The sequence below is a fragment of the Microcaecilia unicolor genome, chromosome 5 (assembly GCF_901765095.1).
Source record: "Microcaecilia unicolor chromosome 5, aMicUni1.1, whole genome shotgun sequence".
In the NCBI taxonomy this organism is placed as follows: Eukaryota; Metazoa; Chordata; class Amphibia; order Gymnophiona; family Siphonopidae; genus Microcaecilia; species Microcaecilia unicolor.
Window position 1 is genome coordinate 108,195,739 of NC_044035.1, and position 12,707 is coordinate 108,208,445.

The following is a 12,707-nucleotide window of genomic DNA, read 5'->3' on the forward strand; positions in this document are numbered from 1 at the left end:
AAATCACACCTTTGAATCATTGTGGGTTGAAATTCCATGTATAAAAGGGAAAAGGATGGTGATAGGAGTGTACTACCATCCACCTCGCCAGGATGAGCAGGTAGACGCAGAAATGATAAAAGAAATCAGACGCAAACAGAATGGGCAATGTGATAATAAAGGGTGACTTCAATTATCCAAATATAGACTGGGTAAATGTAACATCGGGACACGCTAGAGAGGTACAATTCCTTGATGAAATCAAGGACAGCTTTATGGAGCAGCTGGTGCAAGAGCCGACGAGAGAAGGAAAAATTCTAGACTTGGTCCTTAGTGGAGCGCATGATCTGGTGAGGGACGTTATGGTACTGGGGCCGCTTGATAACAGTGATCATAATATGATCAGTTTTGATTTCAACCTTGAAGTATCTATACACAGGAAGTCAAATACGTTAGCGTTTAACTTTTAAAAAGGAGACTATGATAAAATGAGAAGAACGGTTAAAAAAAAACTTAGAGGGGTAACTGAGAGGGTAAAAACTGTACAACAGGCATGGACACTGTTCAAAAATACCATCCTGGAGGCCCAGGCTAAACATATTCCGTGAATTAGAAAAGAAAGACGGAAGTCCAAAAGACAGCCGGCATGGTGGAAAAGTGAGGTGAAGGAAGCTATTAGGGCTAAAAGAAACGCCTTCAGAAAATGAAAGAAGGAGCCGTCTGAAAATAGCAAGAAGCAGCATAAGAAGTATCAAAGCAAATGCATGGCGCAGATAAAGAAGGCCAAGAGGGTGTTAGTGATATGTAATTTATCCTTAAAATCGAGCGTAGTACTGGAAGATTGGAGGGTGGCTAATGTAACGCCGATTTTTAAAAAAGGTTCCAGAGGAGATCCGGGAAATTATAGACTGGTGAGTCTGACGTCGGTGCCGGGGAAAATGGTAGAGACTATTATAAAAAAAAAAAAATTACAGAGCACATCCAAGGACATGGATTACTGAGACCAAGTCAGCATGGCTTTTGTGTGGGGAAATCTTGCCTGACCAATTTACTTCAATTCTTTGAAGGAGTAAACAAACATGTGGACAAAGGGGAGCCGGTTAATATTGTGTATCTGGATTTTCAAAAGGCGTTTGACAAGGTACCTCATGAAATGCTACAGAGGAAATTGGAGAGTCATGGGATAGGAGGAAAAGTCCTATTGTGGATTAAAAACTGGTTGAAGGATAGGAAACAGAGAGTAGGGTTAAATGGGCAGTATTCACAATGGAGAAGGGTAGTTAGTGGGGTTCCTCAGGGGTCTGTGCTAGGACCGCTGCTTTTTAACATATTTATAAATGATTTAGAGATGGGAGTAACTAGCGAGGTAATTAAATTTGCTGATGACACAACGTTATTCAAAGAGTTAACTCATGACAGGATTGTGAAAAATTACAGAAGGACCTTACGAGACTGGGAGACTGGGCGGCTAAATGGCAGATGACGTTTAATGTGAGCAAGTGCAAGGTGATGCATGTGGGAAAAAAGAACCCGAATTATAGCTACGTCATGCAAGGTTCCACGTTAGGAATTATGGACCAAGAAAGGGATCTGGGTGTCATCGTCGATAATACACTGAAACCTTCTGCTCAGTGTGCTGCTGCGGCTAGGAAAGCGAATAGAATGTTGGGTATTATTAGGAAAGGTATGGAAAACAGGTGTGAGGATGTTATAATGCCGTTGTATCGCTCCATGGTGCGACCGCACCTTGAGTACTGTGTTCAATTCTGGTCGCCGCATCTCAAGAAAGATATAGTAGAATTGGAAAAGATGAAGCGAAGGGCGACTAAAATGATAGCGGGGATGGGACGACTTCCTTATGAAGAAAGACTAAGGAGGCTAGGGCTTTTCAGCTTGGAGAAGAGACGGCTGAGGGTAGACATGATAGAGGTATATAAAATAATGAGTGGAGTGGAACAGATGGATGTGAAGCGTCTGTTCACGCTTTCCAAAAATACTAGGACTAGGGGGCATGCGATGAAACTACAGTGTAGTAAATTTAAAACAAATCGGAGAAAAGTTTTCTTCACCCAACACATAATTAAACTCTGGAATTCGTTGCCAGAGAATGTGGTGAAGGCGGTTAGCTTAGCAGAGTTTAAAAAGGGGTTAGACGGTTTCCTAAGCGACAAGTCCATAAACAACTACTAAATGTACTTCGGAAAAATCCACAATTCCAAGAATAACATGTATAGAATGTTTGTACGTTTGGGAAGCTCGCCAGGTACCCTTGGCCTGGATTGGCCGCTGTCATGGACAGGATGCTCGATGGACCTTTCATCTTTTCCCAGTGTGGCATTACTTATGTACTTAATTAGAATTTACACGCACAACTTGCTAAGCATATTCTGTAAAGTGATGCATGTAAATTCTAACACACAGAACCGAAAAGGGGGTTTGGCCATGGTCGTGGAATGGGCAGCTCATAAATCTATGCGCCCTGTTAAAAAATACACCTGGTCTGCGCCAAACTTAGTCACCAGCATTTACACCAAGTTTTACTTGGCGTAAATACCCGCAACTAAATTTAGTCACGTGGATCGGCGCTACGTATGTTCTATAAACCGTGCCTAACTGTAGGGGTAGTTTATAGAATACACGTAGACGTATTTTTTCAGTGACGATTTTTATGCCGCAATATATAGAATCTAGCCCATAACGTCTGTATCTATAGTAAGATATGGGGTCCTTTTACAAAGGCTCACTAGTGTTTTTAGTATGCTCTAAACACTAGAGACATCTATAGGAATATGTGTCTCTAGTGTTTTACGCATTCTAATGATTAGCATGCCCTAAAACTGCTAGTGCGCCTTTGTAAAAGGACCCCTCAGGTCTTTTAGATCATCGGTGATGAGTAGACACACAGAATGTGTTCAAAACTCTTGAAGGAACTTTTATGTCTGTCTTTCAACTATTTCTTTTTTTTCCCTGCTGAATTTTTTGTTTCATAACCTGAAAATACTTTCATGCTATAAACTGTGCCAATAAAAATCAAACTAGATGAGTAGCTGCCTTGGTAACAGTGGAAACAAAATTTAAAATTCAAAATAAATTTAGGCAAATTATTTATTTTCCAATGGGGGATCAACAAACCCTTTTTTATTGTTAAGCAAAACTCCCAGGAATTTATCAGAATGGTATTTTTATGATTTTCCTGTTGAATTTCATAACTCTGACAGCACTAGACTGGCAACAAAGCAAAAACAAAACCTCCTATTTCTCTACAGAAGAAGTGTAAGGTAGACTGAGATTATGCAAACTCCTTTCTATTTTCACTCCGATGTCCGAATTATGAGTTCTTGGGTGATTTAATCCTTTGAGTCTCAGAGGAATCTGTCTGTTGGTGGCAAATAGGTCCCAGTTACTCTCAGGCCTAGTGACAGAATTTAGTGATATAGACATTTGTCCACACAAACTGGATTGCTACAACTAGTTTATTTCAAACAGGTCACTGAACAACATTCAGTGAGGAAGTTATCAAGCTATGTTGAGGCAACAACCCACATTATTTGTCCCTCAACGTAATTAACATTAACACAGGTTATCTTGCCTTAATGCGGTGTTCTCTCTGTGCACACTGAAAGCTGCATATATTTATTTATTTATTTATTTAATTGCATTTGTATCCCATATTTTCCCACCTATTTGCGGGCTCAGTGTGGCTTACAATACATTGTAAATGATGGAAATACAGTTTGTTACATTACGATTATGGGTTACATTGTGAATAGTTAAGGAAGACAGAGTCAGATCAATCACCTTTGGGGCGTAGAAACTATAGGATATGATGTTGGGGAATTACTACGGTGATCGAATAATAGCAAGAGAGCGATGGGGTAAACAGTTTTTATCTGTGGGTAGATTATTGAATGGGAGAGAGTACGGGGACGTAGAGTACGTGAGGTAATGTCTTGAGGCATTGTTATGGTGTATATGGGATTTATATGTTTTGATCCTTGTAGTATGTTTTTTCAAAGAGATAGGTCTTCCAGTAACAACCCCAGCTGGGGTTATTTTACCACCTGGCAGCATGAGGCCGCCAAGTCATGGCCCGATACTGCCGTGCCATCTTAAAAAGGGGCCAGCATGTTTAACTGAAAGATATGGCTAGAGTGCCCTCCCCCAATCAGTAAGCCCTTCTAGGGCTTCCCCAAATCAGACCTCCCCCAAAGTAAAACCTTAAACTGTTCCCCCAATCTGAAGGCCCCCCCCCCCAGAAGTCTCCCCTCCCCCACTGGAGGCCATTTGTTCTTTTTCTGGTGTCATCTCATATCCAGTCTCCCCATTAGGATTCCCTGGTTAGGATTGTGACTATCACTCCCTCTAGTTTTCCCCATGACGCCTTAGAAGTGCAAAACAGCCATTTCACTGCTATTTTGAATAGAGGAGCCCAATGCTTGGTTTCCATTCTCGTGCCTTTAAGGTATCTTCTGTGTTTATTCCATTAATGAGTTTTTCAGCTATTGGGTGTCCATATCTGCTACTAGGCTGTTGCTGAATAAGGATGCTTTCTGCTAATTAAAACAGAGCTGATTGTATGTCTGTGGTAATGGAATTGGCCATTCTGAATTACTTTGACATCTCAGATTACTACAATTGTCTCTTTCATGCAGGAAGAACTTGGCGGGAGAAAAGACAATGCTTCAAAAGTGGCAGGTAACCAAACAAATCTAATCATGGTACTAGCTAAACAAGTACATGAACTTGGTCAATATTTAAAGAAACATATCATCTAGGCACCAGGCAGTTTAACGTATAGTAAATACAATCTGAATTCCTCTCTTGACTGGGATAGATAATTCACATTTAAACCATATTCTATTGCATGGTTTGAATGTTTCACAGATCATATATAGAAATCCGTGCAGTAATGAATGTGGACAGAGGGTTATTTGACATGCAGTGATTAAGTGAAGAGGACAAAGTGTGTGTTTTTGGTCAGCTCTGTTTCCCCAGGTGTCCTTGTATTTGGAGCTGCTTACCTTTAACCAGCCATGAAATTGACTTGGAGTTTCCATGTCCCACACCACAAGAGAGGTTTTCATAATTCTACACACTATATTCTGAAGAGATGTTAATGGTCCTGAAATTTTCAATGCACTCCTTTTTCTAAGGAGTACAGTTCCTTCATGTTGTTTTCTAATAAATTGCTGGTTGTATCTCAAATAACTACATCACTGTGCTGTTTGGTGAATTGTACATCCTTTTGAACATAGAGGGGGGTAATTCTATAACTTGGTGTCTGGTAGAATCCTATTCTATAAAGGAACATAGGCACCTACTTTATAAAATACTAGCATAATAGCATAAATACGCACCTATAAGTTAGGCACAAGCCCTTACTCATGCAGTAGAGCTAGTTAGAGAATGACATAGGGATAAAATTTGTCCCCATGAGTTCTGTTTCCAACCCAATCCCGTCCCTGCAGGCCCCGTCTCCATCCCCACCCCATCCCCACAGGTTCTGTCCCCGCCCCATCCCCGTGGGCTCTGTTCTCATCTGCAGGAGCCTCGAATACTTATGATTTTATATTTAAAACTTTTTATTAAAGTATAAAAAGGAACAATATGCTGTGCAACTGTAGTGTATAAATTACAAATCTAAAACAATAATAACAACGAGCAGCTATAATAAACCCTCCCACCACCCCCACCACCCCCCCCCCTACCCTTTCAACCCCAACAATAGCTGATTTCTAGTACCCCAAGAAATCCTAATCCACCCTGTTAAAATGTCCAGGGATATAAAATACAACCCATTCTGTATGCCCTAGAGTTGAGAAATATGCCCTGTGAAGCACTGTTATGATTTTTTAATCTGTGAATGAATAAGACGTCATCAACAATCTCAAGATTCAGTGTAGCTCTCCTGTCTTCCACACAGGGGCGTAGCCAGACTTCAGCGGGAGGGTGGTCCAGAGCCTGAGGTGAGGGGGCACATTGTATCCCCTTCTGGCGCCACCGACCCCCCTGCCACTTTTGACCCCCCCCCCCCCGGCGCCACCGCCCCTCCCCTGTCCCTTTTGATCCCCCCTCCCGCCGCCACCAATCCTACTCCGCTACTACCAGGTACCTTTGCTGGCAGGGGTCCCGAACCCCCACCAGCCGAAGTCTCCTTCAGCGCCGGTCGCAGAGTTCGGCGTGTCGCTGATCTGGATTCTGTTTCTGTGAGTCCTGACGTCCTGCACATAGGGAGGATAGGAACATGCAGGACTTCAGTACTCACAGAAACAGAATCCAGATCAGCAACACGCCGGAGACCGGTGCTGAAGAGGACTTCAGCTGGTGGGGGTTGGGGATCCTCGCCAGCAAAGGTACCTGACGGCGGTGGCGGGGGAGGGTTGGCGATGGCAGGAAGGGGGGGGTCGAATGTAGCGGAGAGGGTCGGCGGTGGGGGGGGGTGAAAGCAGGGGGGCCAACTCTAAATCTGCAGGGTCCCATGCCCCCGTGGCCCTACCTAGCTACACCCCTGCTTCCACAGTCCCTCCTGCACTAGAAGATGTCTTCTTAGAAGATGTGCTGGTAGCAGGATGAACAAGATCCCCCATACAGATTTTGCTAGCTGTGGCCAGCATGTTTGTTTGTTTTTCCAAAAAATAAAAATATTGTCCTCTGCATCAGTCAAATGTAAATAACAGTCCAGTTGATTAACAGGCTTCAAAGTAGAAAGTGACACAGGGACAAAGTTTGTCCCCATCCTCATGGACTCTCTTCCCATCCCTGCCCAGTCCCTGTGGGATCTGTCCCTGTCCCCATCACCGCGGTTACTGCAGGTCCCCGTCTCCGTGTCATTCTCTAGAGCTAGTGTAACTTTCTATTTGCCTAAACGCCAGGAATATGCATGTAATTTATGTGTGGGGGGTCCTGCCCAGACTCAGCCTATGTGTACATCCACCTGTAAAAATAAGCACTATCCTGCTTATAATCGAACGAGAAAAACGCCCAAGTTCCGACCTAAATCGGGAGATGGACGTTTATCTCACAAAAACGAATAAAGCGGTATAATCGAAAGCCGATTTTTGGACGTTTTCAACTGCACTCTGTCGCGGATGCGGACAAAGTTGATGGGGGCGTGTCAGAGGTGTGGCGAAGGCGGAACTGGGGCGTGGTTATCTGCCGAACAAAGATGGGCGCATTTCACTGATAATGGGAAAAAAGTATGCATTTTTAGCTAGAATTTAGGACACTTTTCCTGGACCCTGTTTTTTCACGAATAAGGCCCCAAAAAGTGCCCTAAATGACCAGATGACCACTGGAGGGAATCGGGGATGACCTCCCCTGACTCCCCCAGTGGTCACTAACCCCCTCCCACCACAAAAAAATGATGTTTCACAAATTTTTATTTTCACCCTCAAATGTCATACCCAGCTCCCTGGCAGCAGTATGCAGGTCCCTGGAGCAGTTGTTAGGGGGTGCAGTGGACTTCAGGCAGGTGGACCCAGGCCCATCCCCCCTACCTGTTACAATTGTGCTGCTTAATGCTTATTAGTCGTCCAACCCCCCCAAACCCACTGTACCCACATGTAGGTGCCCCCCTTCACCCCTTAGGGCTATAGTAATGGTGTAGACTTGTGGGCAGTGGGTTTTGAGGGGGATTTGGGGGGCTCAACACACAAGGGAAGGGTGCTATGCACCTGGGAGCTCTTTTACCTGTTTTTTTGGTTTTGTAAAAGTGCCCCCTAGGGTGCCCGGTTGATGTCCTGGCATGTGAGGGGGACCAGTGCACTACGAATCCTGGCCCCTCCCACAAATAAATGTCTTGGATTTATTCGTTTTTGAGCTGGGCGCTTTCATTTTCCATTATCGCTGAAAAACAAAAACGCCCAGCTCACACATTGTTGAATAAAACATGGGCATCTATGTTTTCCCAAAATACGGTTCGGTCCGCCCCTTCACGGACCCGTTCTCGGAGATAAACGCCCATGGAGATAGGCGTTTTCGTTCAATTATGCCCCTCCACGTATACTATGCATTTATTTTTCTGTAATGGCAAGTTTTAAACTGCTTAATTTTTAATAACCTTGCACAAAAAATGAGGGTAAAAAGGTTAAAAAGGAAGAAAAAAGTCTCAGAACCCCCACTTATCTCATTAAATAATAGGATTTAACAAGTAGTGACCTCACAGGCATAAAAATACCTCCCATACTAAACCATTCAGGCTCTATACAATGTTATAAATACTGGTAACCATATAAATACTGAAAACTGAGTGACACTGACAAGTCAGCAGTGTGCATAGTTTACTGGGACACCCTTTTATCAAGCCACGCAAAGTGAATGGACTTTGTCAGCATTATCGCGCAACAGCCACTAGCGTGGCTTTGTAAAAAAGGGGGGGGGGGAGTGATTTTGATCCTGTTACATCCTGAAGAAACCTAATGGTGAAATTAGTTGTTGGAATTTTGACACATTTTAAAGTTTACTAATATTTATAAGCATTGCATAGAGCCTGAATGGTTTGGTTACTGGAGGTGTTTTATGCCTGTGAGGTCACTACCCATTAAATCCTATTATTTAAATGAGATAGGTGGGGGTTCTGAGGCTGTTTCCTCCCAGTTTTAACCTTTTTACCAGCATTCTCTGTTCAATGTTATTACAAATTAAGCAGTGTAAAACTTGGCAGCTATTTATTTTCACAGAAAAGAGTATTATTGTGAGTATTCTTTTCTGTTCTCTATTATTGATTCTACAATATGTATGTATTTACAGACTCTAAGCATGAGGACCAGATTTATGTACAATACTAGATAAGATTTATAGGACCTCAGTAGTGGGATTGAAAGGAGATACAAAGTTTCCGTCATTACAGTTCTATTCCCAAATTGTCACTGGGCCTACACATTTTTAGTTTGTTTTTTATAAATAAAGTGATTATATATATAATTACATCTTTATATTCTTTATAATGAGATGACTTCAAAAAAATGTTAAAGTTCAAAAACTTATCTTAAAGAGTGTCGGCTCCGGGGGTTTATTAGATCCGACATGTATCATGTTTCGCCCGCTGACTGTATCAAGGATCAACCCCTAAATCTGCCCCAAACCATACATGCTGACTCAACAACTTTAGGATGCGTGCTTATCACACATCATCCTGGCGCCTAACTTTAGGCAACCTATAGAGAATTACCCCCTTATTGTTTAAAGTATGTGCCTCCTTATAAATACCTTCAATTAAGATAAAATAGGCACCAGTATTTAGGTGTGCATTACATGCATAAATGTTTAGAATAATATAGTACACAAGTACAAAGCAAGAGACCAAAACTCTATGCTAGAAAAGCAACCAAAGTCCTTCAGAGTAGAAATGGACCAATGGTTTTCCACAAAATTGTGTGGTGACCCCACGAAACAGGCATTTGAGCTGAAACCTGGGTCCATGACGGGTCCTTGGGCCTTACTGTTATTTCTTCAGCATTAACCCCAGGATTCTATATGTATTCTCTATGTTATGCGTATTCCATATCAATGCTTGTAACTTAATTAGTTAAAAAGCTAATCAGCGCTGATAATTGGATGTTAACAGGCTGTTATAGCGCTGATTGGCGTTAATTAGAATTTATAAAGTATTCTCTAACATGATGCGCAGAAATTCTAAACCATATAGTTGAAAAGTGGGTGTGGTTATGGGTATAGAATGAGCAGGTCATGGGTGTGTATAAAATCTATACATGTTGTTATAGAATACACCTGCTCCGCGCCCAATTTAGTTGTCGGGATTTACACCAGGTTTTAGTTGGCATAATTGATTGTAATTAAATGTAGTCCATTGGTCCACCCTACTCCAGTAGAATAATATAGTAGCATATACATGCCAAGGTGCTAGCATAAAATAATGAGTGGAGTTGAACGGGTAGATGTGAAGCGTCTGTTTACGCTTTCCAAAAATACTAGGACTAGGGGGCATGTGATGAAGCTACAATGTAGTAAATTTAAAACAAATCGAAGAAAATGTTTCTTCACTCAATGTGTAAATAAACTCTGGAATTCATTGCCAGAGAATGTGGTAAAGATGGTTAGCTTAGCAGAGTTTAAAAAAGGTTTGGATGGCTTCCTAAAGGAAAAGTCCATAGACCATTATTAAATGGACTTGGGGATAAGCAGTATAAAATGTTTTGTACTTTTTTGGGATCTTGCCAGGTATTTGTGACCTGGATTGGCCACTGTTGGAAACAGGATGCTGGGCTTGATGGACCGTTGGTCTTTCCCAGTATGGCAATACTTATGTACTTATATATATGTACATACTACTTAAGTGCTATTCTGCAAATTTTTGCCTTACTATAAATAGCTCATGTTTGCCGGGGGGGGGGGGGGGGGTAGAGGGGAGACATATACGGGATGGAGCATGGGTTGGACATAGGCAGAGCTCCCATTTGCACATGTAATTTACAGATTTACAGAATATTGTAAGTTAAGTCTATTCTTGCTGCACTTAGACACTCGCACTTACATGAACACTATGGCTGGTGTAAATGCGAGCTCCCAAATATTAGGCATGCAGATATCTGGTTACACTAGTTGTCTACTTTTCTTTATAGAATAGAATCGTACTTCATGCCACCTTATTGAAGATGCCCAGTTATAGAGTTGTCCCCAATATCCCCCAAAGTCTATAAAATCACTAAAAATTGCTTGCACAAATTTGACTTGTTAACAAGCAATTATTTGCACTAATTAGATTTAATTGGAATATACACATATAAATTTAGACTCGGGATCTGTGCCTAAATTTTATGTGTGAGTTCAAAAAGGGGGTGTGCAAATGGTTGGGTCATGGGTGGAACGGGGGGGAACGTTCTTAAAATTAAGACGCTTAGTTATAGAATAAGCAGGAAATGCACCTAATTTAGGCGAAAAGATTTGCACCACACTTCAGCTGGTGCAAATGGCTGTACTTAAAGTTAGACGCAATTCCCAGGCATGAGCGCTATTCTATAAACCACACCTAACTTTAAGCACGGCTTATAGAATAGCATTTTTTGTCAAAGTCATACATATAATTCACCCCTATGTGTGTTTCAAAACATAGTAACATAGTAGATGATGGCAGAAAAAGACCTGCACGGTCCATCTAGTCTGCCCAACAAGATAAACTCATATGTGCTACTTCTTGTGTATACCTTACCTTGATTTGTATCTGCCATTTTCAGGACACAGACCGTAGAAGTCTTGCCCAGAACTAGCTCCATTTTCAGGACACAGACCGTAGAAGTCTTGCCCAGAACTAGCCCCACCACCCAAACACCAGCCCCGCCTCCCAATCTCGGCTAAGCTTCTGAGGATCCATTCCTTCTGCACAGGATTCCTTTATGTTTATCCCACGCATGCTTGAATTCCGCTACCGTTTTCATCTCCACCACCTCCAGCGGGAGGGCATTCCAAGTATCTACCACTCTCTCCGTGAAAAAATACTTCCTGACATTTTTCTTGAGTCTGCCCCCCTTCACTCTCGAAAAATATATTTGAAGAATGTTAGCATTGTAATAGTTTTGTTTGTAGAACATTGTGTCATATGATGCAATTTTTGTTTTGCAAACAAGCTTAATAAAGTAAGAGCAATATAGTTTTGGTTCTTTATATGTAAACCATCTGGATAAAGCATTCATGTAACATAACCAAATCCTGGGTCACAGCTGATATGCAAATGAAGTACTCTGAGGAAAGCCAAGAGCAGTTAATCATTTTTGTAAACTGGTCATTAAGTACTGAAAAACACAATTTTGTGGGGACCATTGCCATTCTAAATGGTAATTGGTGGTTTAATTCAGCAATTAAGTGGAATAGCTCAGCTGTGGGGATGACTGCATTTCCTTACTATTCTGAGCTCTCTTGCAGTACTAAAGCGACATTTGTGAGGAAACATGAGCATAGGGAGGAATTTCTCCAAGATGGGGCAAAGTAATTTTTACATTATCCAACAGAGCATTTTGCACAACAATCGTGATTTTTTTTATTTCAATCTCTTTATTAATATCTTTCAACAATTTAACACCACCTTCACATCTAAATTCCATCAAACCCAATTTATATATGTGCCACACACAGTTAATCCTCACCAAATTAAAAATAAATGACCATAAAGTGAAAACAGAAATATGCAAACTTTTAAAACCAAACACTCCTGCAGTACAACACCAGAGAAATACAAACAGATTTGTTTCCTTATTTCACAAAATGCATCCGAATATCCATTCTTGCCAATTACTGTTTGACTGTAAATACTACAGTTAACCCTATAACATCAGTACACCTATTAGAACCCTAAAACAAGACAAATTACTACATTATTACATAGAAACTCCATGGGAACAGAATATCCAGCTTTGATTGCACGCACAGAACACAGTTAGACCCTCAGCAAACAAAAAAAATAAATGACCACAAAGTGAAAATACAAATATGCAGACAAAAATCTGAGTGCATTCAGTTGTGAAACACTGAGTGATTCTATATCCACTTAAAAAATGCATTAATACTCTTTGATTTGTTGGTGCTGGATCCTCCCTTTCGGGTATTATTTATACTGTGATTTGTTTTTTTTATAGAGAGTTTTTGAAATTTTAGTATAGTAATCTCTCCATACAGAAAAGTTTCTTACCAATTTTTGGGAATAATTTTGCATATGGCCTTAGTCTTCAGTTTCTGTCCTCAATGGTCTTCAATGTGTCAGGTTAATTTTAAGTGTC

General features: G+C 41.3%; 1 protein-coding gene across 1 annotated transcript in view; it reads left to right on the plus strand.

Moving 5' to 3' along the window:
* The window catches only part of WDFY4 (WDFY family member 4), a 593,767-nt gene that overhangs the window by 460,549 nt on the left and 120,511 nt on the right, over positions 1-12,707 (plus strand). Inside the window, exon 49 of the mRNA XM_030203170.1 lies at positions 4,632-4,674. Coding sequence (XP_030059030.1) covers positions 4,632-4,674 — 43 coding nt within the window. The remainder of the gene's footprint in view (positions 1-4,631; positions 4,675-12,707) is intronic.